The following is an 18,746-nucleotide window of genomic DNA, read 5'->3' as shown; positions in this document are numbered from 1 at the left end:
TAGTCTTACTGCTCTTCAGGGTAAATGTTATTCCTTTGATTTCAAAATGCAAAATTTAAATTTTGCAAGTTAGAGCTTTGAAATCTGACATACATCTTTTTATAGTGATAAAACCATACTAACAAAATTACCCCAGTTCTTTTAAGTTTTAAGTATAATTAACCTTCCTGACTTTAAGATCAGCACAATTCCTATTCTAATGTTATTCAAAGACCCCTTGTTCACCTTTCAAAGTAACCCGTAAGTGGATTTCTTTGAAAAATTACTGGTACATTGCGACCATATGAAATGTTTTAAGATTAAGCCAAAAAATCTACTATATAAAAAACAAAACTTTAAAAAAGCATAGTCCACTTTCTTTTCTTTTTTTTTTATTACACTTTCATTTGTGTCCAGTTAAAGTCATCAAGTGTTTGAACTCAAACATTTTTTAAAAAATAGAAGTTAATGAAAAATGACATTTTAGCCTAAGGGTGAAGAACAATCGCTTTCCAACTGTCTTCACTTTAGTCAATCTGCACTTTTTCTTCTGCTTTACTGTTTTCCAATTTCTTTGCTCCTTCATTCAGACTTTAGATATGCTTGAAGGACTGGCACAGCCCTTCTGTTAAAAGTACTATAGAAATTACATAACACCAGATGTGTCTTGATGTATACACATTTTAATTTTAGCTTCTTGATGCAAGGTGTCATTGCTTCTTCACATGAATTACACATCATCAGTAGTAAAAGGAAAAACTAAGAACCTACCTTTACTAATTGAGCAATACTACTGCATAATATATCTAAATGAACATTTGATTTTTTACTATAGATATATAAAATAGTTAGGTGGGAATTCAATAATACCATGCTACTTAAGGATGTAATAATTTCTATCATTGCCATATTTTCTAGCTTATAATATGAACCTTTTTCCTCAAAATCAGTTCCCTCAAAACTGGGATGTGCATCTTAAGCAAGAAAGCTGTTTTTTTCCACTGGAAAAGTAGCAGACCTAGAGACTTTGTGCATGCAATGAAGCTGCCAAGATGGCTGCTGGTAGCATCTAGCTCAGCAAGCTAAAGAGGCAGAGTCCTGAGTTAACCATCTCACAACCACAGCTTCTTTGGCTGCTTGCAGATGTTAAAAAAAACCCAAACCAAAATCCAACAAACAAGAAAATACACTTTACCTGAAGCAGCAGCACGTTAGTTGGACCTGGGTCTGCAGCATCTGTATAGATGGGGCATTTCAGCAGGGGTTTATAGAGCTTTTATCTAATAGCCAATTCAATCAGCTATTAGATAAAAGTTCCAAAAAAGCCTCACTAAAGCACCTGATCTCTACACATGTTGGAAAAGATGGGTGCAGTTAACTTGCTGCCCTTTCTGGGCACATGCTGGGCTCAGTGCAGGAGCACGCCGCGTTTAAAATAAAGCACCATTTTGGAGGGGGCGGGTTTCCACTTCTGCAAGCAGCCTTTATTTACAGAAGCTTCCATAAAGAACTACTTACAGTAAAAACCTAACAGTCTTCCTATTGACCTTGCAAAGGTCAGGGCCTATGTGAAAGAATAAGCCCTCCTGGATGCATGCAATGTCCAGGAAGTGTGGCATTCCAGGGGACAGTATGAGAGAGACAGCAAACTTTCTGGTGTCCCTGCTGTCTATTGCCTCATCCATATTGTCTCTTGGGATGCCGTACTTCCTGGACACTCTATGGGCACACCCCCATGAGCATGCATCTGTGGTTTGCAATGCCACAGACCTGTCTGTGGAGCTGCAAACGACACGCACTGCACATGCAGGCATTTGCCACGCTGCTACATCTGCAGGAGGGGGGTGGGGGTTTGACAACAAGAGATCCCAGTGTCAAAAAAAAGTGCCAGAAAAAAAAGAGGGGTGGTGCGCATGCCAACAGTATACAGTGCCTGAAACTGAAGCCTGGCCAGCCAGAGCCACACTCCAGCTGCCAGCCAGGCTCTGTGCACCTGGATGAGTGCTGCTGCAATCCCAGGAGGCCCCCAGGACTCCAGTTAAGGCTGCAGCCTCCCCCACCCCACCTGGGGCAACTTGCTGCATGCCAGAGCGTGCATGAAGAAGTATTCCCCAGGGACAACTATTTGCCTTACAAATATGTGCTGCTGCTAGTTGTCCCTGGTGAAAGCACATTCCTGCTCATGGGGATATGCCCTTACCTCGATGCTACATGGTCAATTCTGTATGAGATTAGGGCATCATCAAAAATTTGAGTGCTCCTATTTTTGCCTGCAACTCCAGAAGAACTATAATCCAAGTGTCTGGACAAGTACAAGAGATAAAAAAAGACAAAGTTTAAATTGATGTTGCCAGAATTAACATCTGTATTACAGAACATACCAAGAACCCTAGGTATTGCAAATTTGATGTTAAATAAGTCCTGACCTCCAGACATTTGCAGTATTACACTGAAACCCACAAAGTCTTTGATTCCTAGGTTCATGTTAGAATTTTTAAATAGATGACCACATAAAAGGTAGGTAAAGAAGCATGTAAGGCTCCAAATGTAACAGGACCTGTAAAGTCCCAAAGTAGAGGGCTGAGAAAAGAAGAGCCATACAGAAAACTATGCATTGACAGCCTGTTGTCCATGTTGCCTCTCTCAAAATAACCCAAAGACTGATAGGGCTGAAGTCAGGGTTGCCAACCCAAGACAAACTTTTTTTCAATATACAATACAAAAACTTTTAACAAACTTTTACTGACATGCCTTAGATAATGTAAATGTAACCTTTCTGCTAGGCCCTGAAAAAGGGCCAGGTTCAAACGTAGGGGTTTAACCCCAGCCACAGTAAAAATGCTTGTTTGTCAATTAAAGGTTTGCAGCTTGCCAGTAAAAAAAAATCATTGGGCTTGCAACCTTGTTTGACCATGCCCTGATACCCCTGACCATATCCTACACAATGCTGCACACTCCACCCAGACTTACCCCCCCCAGCCCCATCTCCCCGTCCTGTCCTAGCACAGACCTCAAAGAAGAACTACTGTCAGCCTACCTACAACCCAGCAGTGTTACAAGCAAACAGGATGCAGTAGCACATTGCTGGGGGCGGGAAAAGCTATACAGATTCTCAAGAGCCATAGAGCCTGTCAAGAGTTTCCTTCAGGGTGCTGCACTCCTACTCAGACACAAGGTGGTACACACTCTGCTCTGTTCTGCTGCACCCACCCCTCAACACTGTCTCCAGCTTTTCTTCCCCTTCAATCAAGCTCCTGATTGCCGACTTTTTTTTCCCCCAATATGGACAGCTCCAGCTTTTTCCAGCTTTTATTAACAGGCATTTTTAGCTTTGGGGGTTGATTCTGCCCCCCGCCCCCCCACCGCCACACACACAGAGACATTCACAAAACTAGCTTAAGAAATATTCTATTTCTCCAAAACTACATAAACCCTGATTATACAACTTTGCACAGGAACCCAAGACCCCCCTATAGACTCCCTAACTTTATTTCAGAAGTAAGCTTACAGATTGGGTATAAATATCATGAGATTCTTAACATTAACATTTATATATAAAATAATTATTTCAAAAGAACATCTGTATGCTTGATGTAGATATACAGTTCTGATCATTACAGGCATTAAAATCTGGTATGATAATGGTACTAGAAACTTTGAACTGGGATACTGGAATAAGTACAGTTTATTTGTCAGTAACTATAATACAAAAATATAAGACAACAGATTCTTCTTTTATCTTTTCAAAAATGATCTGTGAACATAAAATACAGGGCATCATTTGACCAGTTTATTATAGAACATTTTGCTACCACAAGTTTAATAAACTGTATTAATACCCCAGTTTCTCTTATAATGAAGGAACTAGTTTGTCTAGTCTTTTGTTCTCATTCAAATGATTGATTTTCTTTTACTTTTTTTTATTCTTTTAGAGATCTGAACAGCAATAGAAAACTCCCAGATTAGAGAATTATTAGAAATATTTTCCTTATACACAGATGTTTTTTCTTTTCTTGTAATCAAAGGAATTAGATACGTTATAATATCCACAGTAGATCATTTCAAGCCTCCAGAAAAACTCTATGTAACCTGAGCAGCCTACTTGTACAAAATAGAATATATTTTAATGCTGAATTTAATTTGATTTTATTTTTTTAAATGTCAGGTGTTTGGTTTTTTTTAACCTAAATGATTATTAGGGACTCTTTTGCTTTAGTTCTCTGACAGTAAAACACTGGGTACATGTTTAGGTGATTACTGTATCTCTGCAGTTCAGTAACTGCAGGGTGTCTGAATGCTACTCTAACTACTTAAAGCCAGTAAAGAGATTACAGCTCACACTAACTGGATTTTCACAGCTCCATATCATTCAGTTTGGATTCCTCATATACAGATTAAAAGGGTCCAGGCAAACAATAGCCAGCTGCTTTTAGAATGCAAGGTGCCTTGGTATAAAAAAAAAAAAAAAAGTCCTTTTTGGAGGAGCAGGGCGGGGGTAGGGGGGGACGACACAGAAACAAAAAAACCTTCTCTATTTAAGGAATTATTTAAATTTAAAAAAACAACAACAAGATAACGGAAATTAAATTGTTATAAAAAGACCATCAGGGTAGCTGGCAGTGGAAAGGACTATCTAGTTTTGAACATTTTAAACAGCTTAAAATAATGTGCGTCTTTGAAGATACTGCCTTCAAATGGATTCCACAATCTATTTCTGTAAACATGGATGAGAAATATCATTTCTTTAGTAAAATATATTAAAGCAGCATGAAATTTCTTTTAAAAATACATAGAATCTAAATAATCAATAGGCCAAGGTACAGAACTAGAACATAAAACCTGCATCGTTGTAATCATGCTAAAATGCTGATTTCCCTTCCCCCCTCTTTTGCAAGGTTGTTGAGAAGAGTCTTGGCTGATGTGGATATACTTATGAGGAACTCTTATGTCTGTGTTATAATTTTTAGCTTTTTGGAAGGATATCCCGAGAACTAAATATGCATCCATAAAAATATACCACATTAGAAAGTTTTAAAATTAAAGTATTTAAAATGTATTATAGCTTATGCACCAATTGCAGAAGCTTAACTTCGAATGTTTTCTTTCACTGTTCACAAAATGGATTGTACACATTTGAAATAATGGCCTAATACATTAAATCATGTCCATAACTTGGTGATTCGGTTTCATTAACACTTGCAGTTGCAACATTCCTTGTTTTAACAGACTATCTTAAGCAGCATCCTACAGACTTTAAATTGCTATATGAAAGCTCAAAGAATAACTAAAAACATAAGTGAGTAATCTTTCACCAGCTGAAATAACAGTGGCTTTATGACCAGTTCTGCAACTGTTCTATTCTAATGAGCTGTGGCAACAGCACACAGCCTTCATGTTCTAGTTACAGCACAGAAGGGGCATACAATGAATATGAACCAGGTAAACATGGAGCTCATAAAAGGAAAACTCTTTACAGCTCTAATTGCAATAATGAATGTGTCCATATTCATGTTAGGAAAAAGCATTATGAATTTCTGCCCCCACTTCTTCACAGGCCTCAGAACAATCTTTAAAGCATGCAAATATTATACGACTTTCAGCAACTCTACCTAGTGACATACTTCGAAGACAAAGCTGCATAGCAATTCTACATTTGTCAATAAATTGCCTTGAATTCAGCAAGACCTGCATTAAGAGCCAATCTGTAAACAGCAATATTGTATAAAACCAGTATGGAGTTCTCTGTGTTCTCCTTTCTATCTGATCACTCCCCAAACAGAAGTGGCCTTCTGATGACTAGGACATGATGAGTAAGACCTGCCCTAAAGTGTCCATCATTTTAATGTTACTTGAGTACATTTGGTATTGGAATCTTTAGCAAAAATATTAAAGAAGTAACAGAACAGTCCAATTTTTAAAACAGACTAAGGAAGAAAGATACCAGTACCAGGGCTGTTGCTTATCTAGACCACAACTTTGTTAAGTAATATATCTAGGAATTGTTCTACAGTAACTCATCCAGGGTAAGTCATGATAACTGCAATTCTTCAAGATGTTCTTTACATGTCTGTAAACATTATTGTGTATGCACAGCTTCACTGCCAGAGTTAAGAACTCTTTCATTGGCAGGATCCCTCAAGAACCACATTAGCATTCTGTATATCCTCACGCTCCCCATCTTAAGTACAGGATGAAGGAGACAACCCCTACTGCCACTCAGTTCCTTAACTATCCAAAATAAAAAAATATATAACTGAGTTACACAGAGGGACGGATAGGTCAAGGGATCCACACATATAGAACTTCTCAAAGACCTACAGGTACTGTAAGGTAAGTAACATTTTCTTCTGACAAGCTATACATTTTGATTCCACTTAGTGATTCTCAAGTCAGATTCTAAAAGCAATGGGAGCTAGGAGTTCATTTCAGTAATCATTGTAGAACAACACGCTCTAGATGCAGGCTTTTATTTCTCCCAGCACAAGGTGGTTGGTATATCTATACACCAAGCCTAGTCTAGCCACTATTATATAAACCCTGCTGAGGCACACTAGACACATCTACATGAGATGCTTAATGCGCAGAAGACTAATTCTTCTGCATATCAGCTGAGTAGTAGATCTAATCTAATGCACATTAACATCACTTAAAAAGCATTCATCTGCACTAATGCACAGTAGCACTAATTACAGTACCAATTACCTGTAATAGCAGGCACTAAACTTAATGTGCCATAGTTACAGCGCATTAAGGAATGTGTACATGCACCCACTGTGAGGCAAACTGACCAAACTCCAGTACATTCAGGAGATTTAAACAGCTGATACAACAGACTGTGCTGATACAGTCTGCAACCCACTACAACCGTCTCTGAACTGAAACTAATCAACAGTTGGTTCTGTAGGTGAAAGAAAGAAATCTCTCATCTGCAAATATATTATCCTCAAAAATAAGAGAATAAAAAGGGCTTTCTTTCCTCTGCTGGCCCAACCAAAGCTCAATATCCATGCTTCTGAGGCTACTTTGGGAGGTACAGGTGTGCTTATTTCCAATATGAAAAAAGTCAGGGCACTTATCAATGAGAGAAAATACATAAGTCAAGTTTGAGTGAGTTCTTGAGGCCACCAGACCCACAAAATGAAATGAATGATAAACGGTAAAAAATCTTCATAAATGGATAACCTAGAACAGTGGGTAGGAACCTTAAGGCTATGGGCCAGACCAAGGGGTGGGCAGAAAGACAGCAGCTAGGACCTAGTCCTGCCACTGCTGCTTCTCCTATGGTGGCAGGACCTTTCCTGTGGAAAGTAATTACTGAAGCCCCATGTCTGCAGACCAGATCAATTGGCTCCGTGGGCCAGATTCAGCTCATGGGCCATAGGTTACCAACCTCTGGCCTAGAACACAAATCTACACTTGATAAATTAAATTTTCTGAATAGCAGATGGAAATGTAGATGCCCGGACAATGAGAACATGTTATGAGAACTATAAATAAGAAATCTGACTAAATTCTGTTATCAAACAACCATTTATTCCCACTACACAGTTTCAGCTTATTACCAAGGCAACTATTACCCAAAAAAAGCTTTAATTAAATATACTTAATAGATGCAAACTAAAAAATGTCTGGCCTGGCCAGATGAGGTTGTTTCCACAGTACTTAACTATGTTCTGTAATTATGTTCTTTATTTTTTAAAAATAAGCCAGTTCTTAATCTAAAACAATCTGATTTTGAACAACTGATTACTAAGGGACAAGCCCTTCCCAACAGAAACAAACAATGCAGAAAAATGAATCACTACAGGTACTGGTGGGTAAGATGCACCAGGAAGCGAAAAGATCACAATAGCTTGGACTGCGTAATAATATTTCAGATCCCTCTAATTCATATGTTGCATCTGAAAGCATTTCTGTTAAGTGAATTAACTTGTCAAGTGAGCAAAGCTGGATGGGATGCACCTTACAGAAAGGGTATCAAACTCATCAGATGCCACAGGCCAGATGAGAGGTACAAGCCAGTGTACAGGTCAGATCAGGCCCACAAACTAGCCCTTGCATACAGTGTAAGCTGGGTTGGCCCTAGCTCCACCTCCACACACTGCATACAGCAAGGACAGGCCAGCCTCAACCCTGGCCCCCCCCCACACTGTGTTCCAGACTGGTCCCAGAGCTGGCCCTCCATACCACATGCAGTGCACATCAGACCACCACTGGCTCACATATGCTGCATGTACTGTGGAGTATGCCAGAGTCACCCTAGCCCCAGCCCTGCATGTCATGTGCAAGTGTACCAGACTGGCCCTAGCCCCAACTGCCATGTGCAGTGGGCCAGACTAGCCCTAACCCCAGCCTCACATGCTACGGGCAGCATACACCAGACCAGCCCCAGGTCCACATGCAGTGTGTACCACATTGGCCCTGGATCGGCATGCCACATGAACCAGATTGGCCCTGGGCCTGGCCCCAAGTCGCATGCAGCGTGCTCCAGACTGGCCCTGGCCCCACGTGCGCATGCAGTGTGCATCAAACCAGCCCTGGCCCCACATGCAGCATGTGCCAGACTGGCCCCACGTGTTTATGCATTATACAGGGTTGGGGCCAGTGTCTACTACATGTAGCACGTGGGCTTATCCAGGACACACCACTTGTAACATGCAGGTGCAGTCCAAGACCGATAGGCAGAACTACAAGCTGGATGACAGGGCACTGCAAGGCAGATCCTGCCCAAAGGCCATATCTCTGAAAGCCCTGCCCTAGGAAACTGAAGGAATTGGCTGAGGTATTTTCTGAACCTTTGAATATCCTCTTTGAGAACTCGTAGAGGCCAGGTAAAGTCCTGGATGATTGGAAAAGAGCAAAATTAGTGCACATATTTTAAGAAAGAGAAAAAGGACGATCTGGGGATTACAGACCGGTCAGCCTGACTTTAGCACTTGGTAATATGATGGATGAGGTCCTCAAGGAATCTTTTGTGAAGCATCTAGAGGAGAACAAGATGATCAGAAACAGCCAGAATGGATTCCATACGGGTAGAAGCTACTGAGAGAAGCTGTGGTATCTGCACCCTTAGATATTTTCAAGAACAGACCTGGCCTCAACCCTGCACGCGTCACATGAAGAGTACACAAACCAGCCTCGGCCCCAGACACCACATGCAGTGCACACCAGACTGATGAAAAATTTCAAGTGCAGGTTAGAAAGACACTTGGCTGAGATGTTTTAGTCAGGGGCGATCCTGCCTTGAACGGTTTAGTCGGGGGGGGCTGGACTGGATGACTTGCTATGTTCCCTTCCAGCCCTACTTTCCTATGATCCAATCTTTTGCTGAACAACCCTAAAACACAAGAAATATTTTATTTCTTATTCTATTACCTTCCAACCGCAAGAACTGTTAACTCATTTTTTCCCCAAGTATTATGTTCCCATTATCTCAAATTTTCTTAAGTTTACAAAACAAACTGTTTCAAGCTAAATAACAAGAGGATAGATAATGAACACACACAACATAATAGTTCTTTTCAAGCACATGATTATTTTCATTCTACCCCTTTGCTTCTGAATTCCTAATGCAACTTCCTTTAATGGTGTTTTCAAATTTCCTTGCTGACAGTATATCATAGTAACAAGCCCAAGCATGTGGAATATTTTCCTATAACTGATGCGTCAAAAGATTTACCTTCACTGCAAACTTACACTCTAATCAGCTTTTTGCCTAAATCCTACCTACATACAACATCATCAGACCTTCCCAAATTCGCCTTTGTTCTGATACCTATAAAATATTTGACAAGTTACACTGCCAATTGCATGCCGAGTGAGAGAAGATGCCATCCCAGTATGTCGGAAGAAGTGCCAGAGTATAATGCCAGTTCTGGTTAACCTGCAATGCAAATTCAAGGGATGAGTCCTGGAAGCCCATGTGGCCCCTGCAGCATGCAGTCTGCACAGCACACAGCCCAGAGCCTACAGCCAGTGCGCTATGTGGTCTCCAGTTGCACTGAAGTTAAATAGCCCTGTTGAAGAGTATGGCAGGAAATTACTGCAAAGATTCCCCATATGTAGCCCTTTCACTGAACATGGCTACTCAATCATTAGTCATTTGCTGTATGGATGCTCTCCAGCAGGTTTGGCAAACCCAGTTGCCTACTCCTGGTTTTCTATACAGCTCTTACATCAAAACTTTGAGCAACAGCTCCTATCCAGCCCTCCTCCATGCTACATCAGCATATGACTGTGACAAACATATTTGCTTCCAGAATCTAGATCTTTAGAGGCAGGAGAGGGAAATATATTTCATAATTAATCAACAAACTGAATGCATATGAGTTTTGGTCCCTGCTTTCAGCTTGCACTCAGCGAACTGACTGCAAACTAAAAGTGATGCGTTTTAGTCCCCAAGTCCTCAAAACAGGCCTGCAGGGCTAGAAGACGACCATCTTCAGACAAAAATATTTCCAAGATGGTAACAGTGGAAGTATATGAATGTTAGAAGAATCTTCTAGTAGAACATCCTCTTTTAATCAACACACCGCAAAGACCCTGATAAGGAATATCAAGACAATTGGTTATTAGTCATGTAAAGGGGCCAAGACAAGTAAATGGTACCCAGAACTAGTTTCAGGGAGATAAGCAGCCATAAATTAAGAAGTGTATTCCTCGCTATGCTCCCGAAAGCTGCAAAACTAAAACTGCAGTAACTAAGAAGTACGTACTATCAAACATCTAAGTTAAGTAATGGTCTCTCTTACCCCAAATATTCAGAGTACCCATAGTTGTTTTAAAATCCTGATAATTTTGTCCACATTTTAGAAATTAAGACATTGCAAATAAAAGGGACATTCTTCTTCTGACAAAAGAACAGAAAAAACAGAGCAAGTCATTAAATATTTTCCAGGGCTCTGCTAAAAGTATTTACCCAGCTCTGATAAAAGTGCACAGCCTAATACCAAACACATTTTGAAGTTGTTCAGGCAAATTAATATTTTTAATACAGACTCATTTACTTCGTATAAATGTGACCATAAAAGTCCACAGCTCTTCAAAAGTACATTTTACTAGTAATATTATTTATTCCACTACAGATAATGGTCTGGCAATGTTTTTATTCTAAATACCTACATTTTGGTACTTATAACTCAACTACAAAAAACACGATCAAGGCTGAAACGGGGCATGCAAGGTTTCAGCCTAAAAGTATTTCTTATTTGTTCTTTTTAAAAATCAGAACTTTAAAGAATTGTTTGTACCACTTTGAGGTTTAAAATTCAAAAGAAAGATAGAACTAAGTAATATAATATGCTTTTACAGTATGTAGCTCAAAGACTAAAAAAACAAAAAAGTTTTTCAGTCAATTTTGCTGGCAATTTAAGAAAGGATGAAGTACAGTCTAAGTCTAGTGTGGACTAAATGAATGTTAAGACATGTTTGAACTTCAGTACATATTTACATATTTCTGATAGCTAGTTGGCATCTCCAGTCACATGAACATTTTTACAGAAAATATCTTTGTATGTCAAAATCCCATTTGGAAGTTAATGGAAGGATCCAACACACATACCTAGACTTACTAAAAGCCTTCTAATTTCCAAGCACATTAAGGTGTGGGGCCATCCTAATTTCTGCCCTAAGGTGCAAATTTGTCCTACCTTTTGTCAAACAAATCCAGAAAGGTCCTAAGGCACTGGTCTTTAAGAAGAATAGTAGCAACATCGACAGTGCAGCATATCTTCCCGGTATTAGGATAAGGTATTAAGAAATGTGTCTTCTGCCATCCCTATTCTCCATTTCATGATCACATTTACCATCTGACTTTATCCAGCTTCCCAAGTAGTTAAATTTATTGACCTGCCTTACCTGCTCCTTTTTCACTTTGATGTTGCATACAGAAATGATCGTCTTCTTTGTAATTGCCATGCATTCTATTTTTCTACAGTTGATACTTGAACCCTTCTTCTTGCTTTCACTGACAATTTTAACTAAAATTCCTTGCAGCTTCTCTTCTGAATCAGCTATTAAGACCATGTCATCAGCATAACACAAGTTGTTCAAATTCTGTCCACCAATGATCAGGCCTAGTAAATCCTCAATCTCCCTCAGTATTTTTTCACTGTACAAGTTGAACAAGTCAGGTAAAAAAACAAACAAACAAAACACAGCCATGCCTCATGCCTCTCTCTTTATTTGGATTAAATCACTTAGTTTATTTTCTGTCTTCACTGCTGCAATTTGGTCCCAATGGAGTTTTCTTAAAATTCTCAAGCTTTTACCATCAATATCCAGTTCTTCCAGCATTTTCATTAACTCTTCATGTTTGACTGAATCAAAAGCTTTGATAGAATCAACAAAACACAAGAAGAGGTCTTACCTCATTACTACTGCCCTCTCCAAAAGCATTCGTATCATGAAGATAACATTTCTTGTACCTCAATCTTCAACAAAACCATACTGAACTTTTGCAATCTCTGGTCTTATTCTACTTCTAGTTCTCAACATCAGCACTTTTAATAGGATCTTTGTCACATGGTTCGGTGAACTGATGGTTCATTGGAGTTCATAGTTCATGTTCAATGGCTCCAGGTCTTCTGGGGAGTGCAATAAAGATTGATTTGATGAGGTCCTCAGGTATTTCTCCACTTTCATAAAAGTTGTTAACATTTCTATACCAAACTCTTCCAAACATTTTATTTGTTCTACCGCAATCTTATCTGATCCTGTAGCTTTACTGGTTTTCATTCAGTTGATAACTGTTCACACTTCTGACTTAAGAATTTTCAAACCAACCATGTTGTTCTTAGTAGATGGCTTTTCTTCCCAACTGCCATGGAATAACTCTTCAATATATTCTGTCCATCTTTTCAATACTTGTTCTCATTCCATGATTATATCACCATTCTTGGCTTTTATATATCCTAGCAATACAACCTCCTTTGCCTGTGATATCACATTAATGTAACATTTTTATCCTTTTGTTTTTCTACCTCTGCACATTTTTCATTAAGCCATTTTTCCTTTTCTTCATTGCACATTGATCAAATTATTGTGTCCAGTTTCTTATACAATGGGTTTTCATCTTTCTTCCATAAAGTTCAAGGATTTCTTCAGTCATCCATTTCTGTTTCTTTTGCCTTACTTTTGATGGAATAACCTTCTTGGCTGTTTCAACTAGCACTTCTTAAAAAATTTCCAGGCATTTTTACATATGTAAGCGCCCGGCGCTGCGTCACTTATAGTTGTATAAAGCAGCAAAATGCATGTCAGCACTAAGAAAACGGCAGTGGCACACTTTTAAACTAAAACACATAGAAGGTGCTTTAGTTCAAAAGTGTACCACTGCCATTTTCTCCTCATTGATGCACATTTCATCACTGATACAACTGCCCACAGCACAGCATGGTATGCATTAGCTCGTATGCAATGCAGACTTGATTAATCAATTAAATCGAGTCTACTCAGAAGTGGAAGATCTCCAGTGCATCATGGGACAAACAGGTATGTGTATAAATGCCTTCCCAGTTTGACATTTCCTTCATCTTCAAGTTCCTGAAAACAATTTTTAACTGCATCTGTGTACCTTTCTTTAATCAGATCCTTTTCCATTAGAACTAAATAATCAAGCTTCTTTGTCACTTTTGGTTTCTTAATTTTCCTCAACCTTATTTTGATGGTGCATGTTACAGGTACATGATCACTCCCAGTCACCCCTGGGTAAGTTTGCTGAACTGCATTCCTGACTCTTCTGTTGATGGCGATGTAATTAATTTGGTTTCCAACATCATCTCCAGGACCTTTCCACATATAACTTCTTCTCAGTGTCATGGAAATTTTTGAGTATGTGCTGCCAGTACAGAAGAGGTTAAACTGACATGCGCAGTTTGAAGCTGTGAGTGGAAATTTCCAAGGCTCACCCAGTCCTTGCCCCCTGGGTGACCTGCGGAGCTGTCAATCATTGTTGACCTACTTTCCCCACAGACGCATGCTCAGATTGTGTCAGCTCCTGACTGAGAGCATGCTCAGTCAGAACCTGACATGAGGTAATCGGACTAGAAATTTCTCTGCGGAGAGCACGCTGATTGGCTACTAAATTGATATAAAAGTTCTGTGAGCCCCTCCCTCGGGGTGGTGGTGTGTGGTGTGTGTGGTGGTGTGTGAGGGGAGATCGCAGGGACCAGAGACAGAGGCTGCTGCTGCAGGGACTGCTCTCTGAGTCAGGCTTCAGGGCCTATTGATCTCCTCCTTCGGTGGCTTATTGCTTATTGTATTTCGGTTTTGACTACGATCATCTGGCTTCCTGACTTACCTTTCGAACTGATTAACGGCTTACGATTTTGGATCACCCTCTGGACTTTGTTTAACCCGGTTCTGGATCATCGACCTCGGCTTTCTTCACCACCTACGACTCTGCTCATCCCTCCAACTGACGTTTCCGCTGCTGCATCTTCTGGCTACTGACCTCGGCTTTTCTCATACGACCACCCGATTCGTCCATTGCTGTGGACTGGCGTCACGCGGTTCGACATCACCGTGTTACAGTTCGTTTTATTGTTTGTTTCGTTGTTTGTAATCCCCATTTATGAGCTGTTGACCAGCCCTGGGACTAGGTCTTCGGACTGAACCTCGTGGGCCAACAGACCCCTTTGTTGTTAATTGTTTGTTTGTGTTCCAACTGTAACTGAAGACCTTTCTGCCTACGCCTAAAGCGTAAGTCAAATAAACTCACCTGTTTTCAATCCGCTCCGAGTCCCTATCTCCAGACTCTACGCCGCTAATCCCACCTGTCCGTATCTGATTGCCACCCCGGCCCACCGTGACCTTGGGGCCCGATCCTTCGGTTTTCCCCGACATGGCGTCACGAACAGGATCAATGGGAGGCGTATTGGAGTCGGAGATTATAAGGAGTTGCCCATGGAGCAACCGAGTCCGGCAGACCATCGGTGCCGAGGACTTATGGGACCACATAGCATTCCATCAGGCCGCACCGGCTGAAGGAACTGTGAGCGGGTACCTGTCCCTCCGGGGAGAAAGTGGGGAAGAATGGGCCGTTCGGCTCACCCCAAGTGCGCTGGGTTGCATTATCCAGGACCCTCGGGCCGTTTACCGCCCAAGGGGGGAGACCGGGACCGTAGCCCTGGCCCGTAAGAAACCTTCGGGCATGGCAACCTCAGGCCCGGATCGAGAATTTGCCCGGTGCATAAAGTATGTGAAGGAGGGTGGTGAGGATACCCCTCCTGACGGGTTTAACTGCCCGACCCTTGCCATCGGGTCTAGGGGGCATGAGCTCTTGGTCCAGCTACGAGAGTGCCTGGAGAAGGACGGCAGAAAAATAAAATGGTCGGGACCCCGTTGGAAGAAAGGCCGTATAATAAATGTGCTTTTCCGGGAGTATGTTGTCTTACTGAGGGAGCTAACTGACACTAGGGCCCAGCTCATGGCAGCAACCAGAGCTGTGACACAAAAATTGGCCGAGCGGCCATTACAAGATGGCGCCGACCAAACTGTCAGCGCGCCAAAACCGATGCTGACGTCACGACGCCCAGCTCCACCCATCCCGAGCCCGCCTTCCGGAAAAATGCTGTCTATGGTTCCGCCCACTGAGAGCCGGCCTCCCGCAACAGCGCCACCTGCTGTACGCAAGCCACCGCCTCCGTACGTCAGCCAGCGCCACCAGGAGGACGTACGGGAGAATTGCACCCAAACGGACAACGAAGACTGCAACAAAGTAATTAAGCACAGCACAGGAACGGAAACAACTGAAACAACAAGCGAAGATAAGACTAACAACGTAACCATAAGGAAATCAAGAGTGAGCACGAATACTATTGGAACCGACACGAATGATGTAACAACAAGAAGCTTAACGATTAAAACGAGTACCATCGGAACAAACACAAGCAACGGATTAATAGAAATGACTAAACCAGTAACCAAGATGAATTATACAAACGAAACCATAAGTGCTGATGAAACTGAGAACGACTTCATAAGAGTAACACGAAATAAACCAAGCCAACAACACAACGATTACACCGAAGAACTGGTATCTGCTTTTCCCATTGCAGTTCAAAAATGGGTAACTGATCCTCAGGGTCAGACAAGACAGACCATCACGACACGAACTAGAACACGTTCTGAAATGAATGAATTGAGGAAGGAAACTGGCATCAGAAATGATGAAACACCGATTGCCTGGTTGGGGCGTCTAGTAGCTGAAGCAGGGAGTGAGACCATCAATCAAGATGAAGCCTTGCAGCTCGTGCGCAATTCAGCTTGGAGCCGAGCTAAAGTAGTGGACCCGGTGCCAGTGCTGGCAAATTATTATTGGCCAATACCCATTCCAGCTCTGGTTACCGAGGCACTTCAGAGGAAGATCCACACCTGGCACGAGGGACATGCGGGTCGTGCGAGTGCTACCTCACTGGTGTATACAGTGATCGGAGCCTCATACGCCATGTGGAACCCAGCCCACCAAGCTTTGAATTTGACACCTGCTCAGGTGCAGGGGGCATGGCCACACAGATATGTACTATCATCTGGGGATGTACCTTGTTTACAAGAAGCGGTCGATGCCGCCACTGAAATCTACGGTGGGAATCAAAGTATTACCGCGAGGTTATTACTAAGTACATCCGTGAATGGGCCCGTTATCCATACTCTGGGACAGCTCGACCAGTTAAGAGGAGCCATGGAGAAGCAACGACATCAAAAGAGTGTAAGCTTCGACAGGGATGAGAAATGGGAATCAAGATATGTACACATGATTGAGCACAATCAAAAAACTACTGATAAGAACCAACGGAAACCACCTCGAGTGTCACCACAGGAAACAAGAAAATATTACTCTCGATCTTCTCCGCCGCCAGCCCGTACAAGTTACTCACCGCCCCAGAGGACCCCTCTAGAAAGAGCAATGTTTGGGTTCCTTCTGGAAAAATCTGGCCTAAGTAAAGAACAACTGAGAGCCCTAAAAGATGAGGGACAGCGAGCTCTCGCCAGAGCTCTAGGGTTTGTTGAGAAGACCAAGCCAAAAAACGAGTGATCGCCATCGGCGTAAGTCCGGCGATCGATGGCTTGACCAGCTCAGAAAAGCGACAAACGGACTCAGCAATCGAAGTAACCCAAAACGAACGTAAGCGAAACGAACCTAAACCGAACTCAAACGAGGAAACGATTAACGAATTGAAACGAAGCAAACTTAAACGTGATGAAGCAAAACTAAGCGGACAAACCGAACTGAAACGGCGTAACCCAGAACGAAACAAACCAAAGCGTAACGAATCTACACGAAGCGAAACTCAACGAAGCGAATCCAAACGACGAAATGAAAAAACCGAAGTAAAGCGAAGAACACAAACCGAACTTGAAGAAACCGTGATAACCGAACCAAAACGTACCAAAACGAAACAAAGTCTGAAGCATAACGAAACCGCACAAAACGAATCGAAACAAAACCAAGAAAAACCAAGCGTAACGGAAACTATTTTGTCTGAAGGAGTACAGGATAGGGTTGGAGAAAAAGACATGGAAGCCCGAACCGGAAAACAAAAGATATTGGTAGCGATGAACCACATGAAACTCTTTGATAGCGATCCTCGACCGTATGCCTCAATAGAGATACAGAACCCCGATGATCCACACGACATCACTACGGCAAGATTCCTACTAGATACAGGAGCCCAGGAAGAAATGAAGGAGGAGCTTCGAAGTAAGAAGCTACAGTCACGACTAGCAGAAGTCCAGAATATTATAAAGAACCTAAAGGAGAAAAACGAAATCCTGGAAGAAGAAATTAAGGAGCTGAGGGAATTTAAAAAGAACTGTAGGTTGCACAGACTTAAGAATAAGAGCTGTGTGTGTATTGTTTGTTTTTCAGGTCACAACAGCCCTAAGTGTGTGATAATCAAACAGACCCGAGAGAAGGCTGAGATGGCACCAACCAAGCCTCGGTATTATATGAAAACGGAAAAGAAAAAATGGAGGACTCCTAAGAAGAGAAGAGCTCAAGTAGACTCCACAGTTAAAAGGGAAGAAACATTTATGAACAGGGTTAACGTAAAGGTTAAAATTCCAGAAAAGCTGAAACCGTGGCTTGTTGATGACTGCGATTTGATCACAAGGCAAAGACAACTCTTTTGTCTTCCTGCCAAAAAGAATGTTGATTCCATTCTAGAAGATTATACGAACTACAAAAAATCGCAAGAAAACACTGATAACCGAGAATATGTTGTTGATGAAGTTGTTGCTGGGATTAAGGAATACTTCAATGTAATGCTGGGAACTCAACTGCTGTACAAATTTGAGAGGCCCCAGTATGCTAAAATCTTAGCAAATCATCCAGATGCTCCCATGTCCCAGGTCTACGGTGCACCTCATCTGCTACGACTCTTTGTGAATATTGGGGCTATGCTTGCTTATACACCCCTGGATGAGAAGAGCTTGACTTCACTATTGAAGTACCTGCATGATTTCTTAAACTATTTAGCGAAGACTCCATCAACGCTGTTTAGCGCCAGTGACTATGAAGTAACCTCGCCTAAATACCATCGAAATCACCAAAAGCAATGAAATCGCAAAGTCCATCCAAATCTGGGCTTACCTCGATGACATCGCCATCATGGGCAGGAACACAATCGAAGTAACCCAAGCCACGAACGATCTCATCCAACATTTAACTGCTGAAGGATGGATCGTAAATAAAGAAAAATCTCAACTGCACCCGCTTGCTGACCACATTCATTTTCTAGGTTCCACGCATAAAACAAGCACCAGTC

General features: G+C 41.6%; 3 protein-coding genes across 7 annotated transcripts in view; 2 read left to right on the top strand and 1 right to left on the bottom strand.

Annotated features, from left to right (window-relative positions):
* Positions 1-18,746, bottom strand: part of RSRC1 (arginine and serine rich coiled-coil 1) — a 322,546-nt gene that overhangs the window by 208,079 nt on the left and 95,721 nt on the right. The window lies entirely within an intron of this gene.
* On the top strand, positions 13,824-17,022 carry LOC149863023 (uncharacterized). The gene is made up of 2 exons (XM_090054376.1): positions 13,824-14,097; positions 14,132-17,022. The coding sequence occupies exon 2, from the start codon at positions 14,822-14,824 to the stop codon at positions 17,012-17,014; it is 2,193 nt and encodes a 730-aa protein (XP_089910502.1). The 5' UTR covers positions 13,824-14,097; positions 14,132-14,821; the 3' UTR covers positions 17,015-17,022.
* On the top strand, positions 17,022-18,547 carry LOC149863022 (mortality factor 4-like protein 2). Its single transcript, XM_090054378.1, has one exon. The coding sequence runs from the start codon at positions 17,497-17,499 to the stop codon at positions 18,538-18,540; it is 1,044 nt and encodes a 347-aa protein (XP_089910504.1). The 5' UTR covers positions 17,022-17,496; the 3' UTR covers positions 18,541-18,547.

Source organism: Crocodylus siamensis, chromosome 6 (genome assembly GCF_052110815.1).
Source record: "Crocodylus siamensis isolate JL-2025a chromosome 6, ASM5211081v1, whole genome shotgun sequence".
NCBI classification, from domain to species: domain Eukaryota; kingdom Metazoa; phylum Chordata; order Crocodylia; family Crocodylidae; genus Crocodylus; species Crocodylus siamensis.
This window is presented reverse-complemented; position numbering and strand designations above follow the sequence as displayed.

Coding starts and splice junctions, on each gene's coding strand:
- LOC149863023 (XM_090054376.1), top strand. CDS start 14,822: ATGGCGTCACGAACAGGATCAATGGGAGGCGTATTGGAGTCGGAGATT.
- LOC149863022 (XM_090054378.1), top strand. CDS start 17,497: ATGGAAGCCCGAACCGGAAAACAAAAGATATTGGTAGCGATGAACCAC.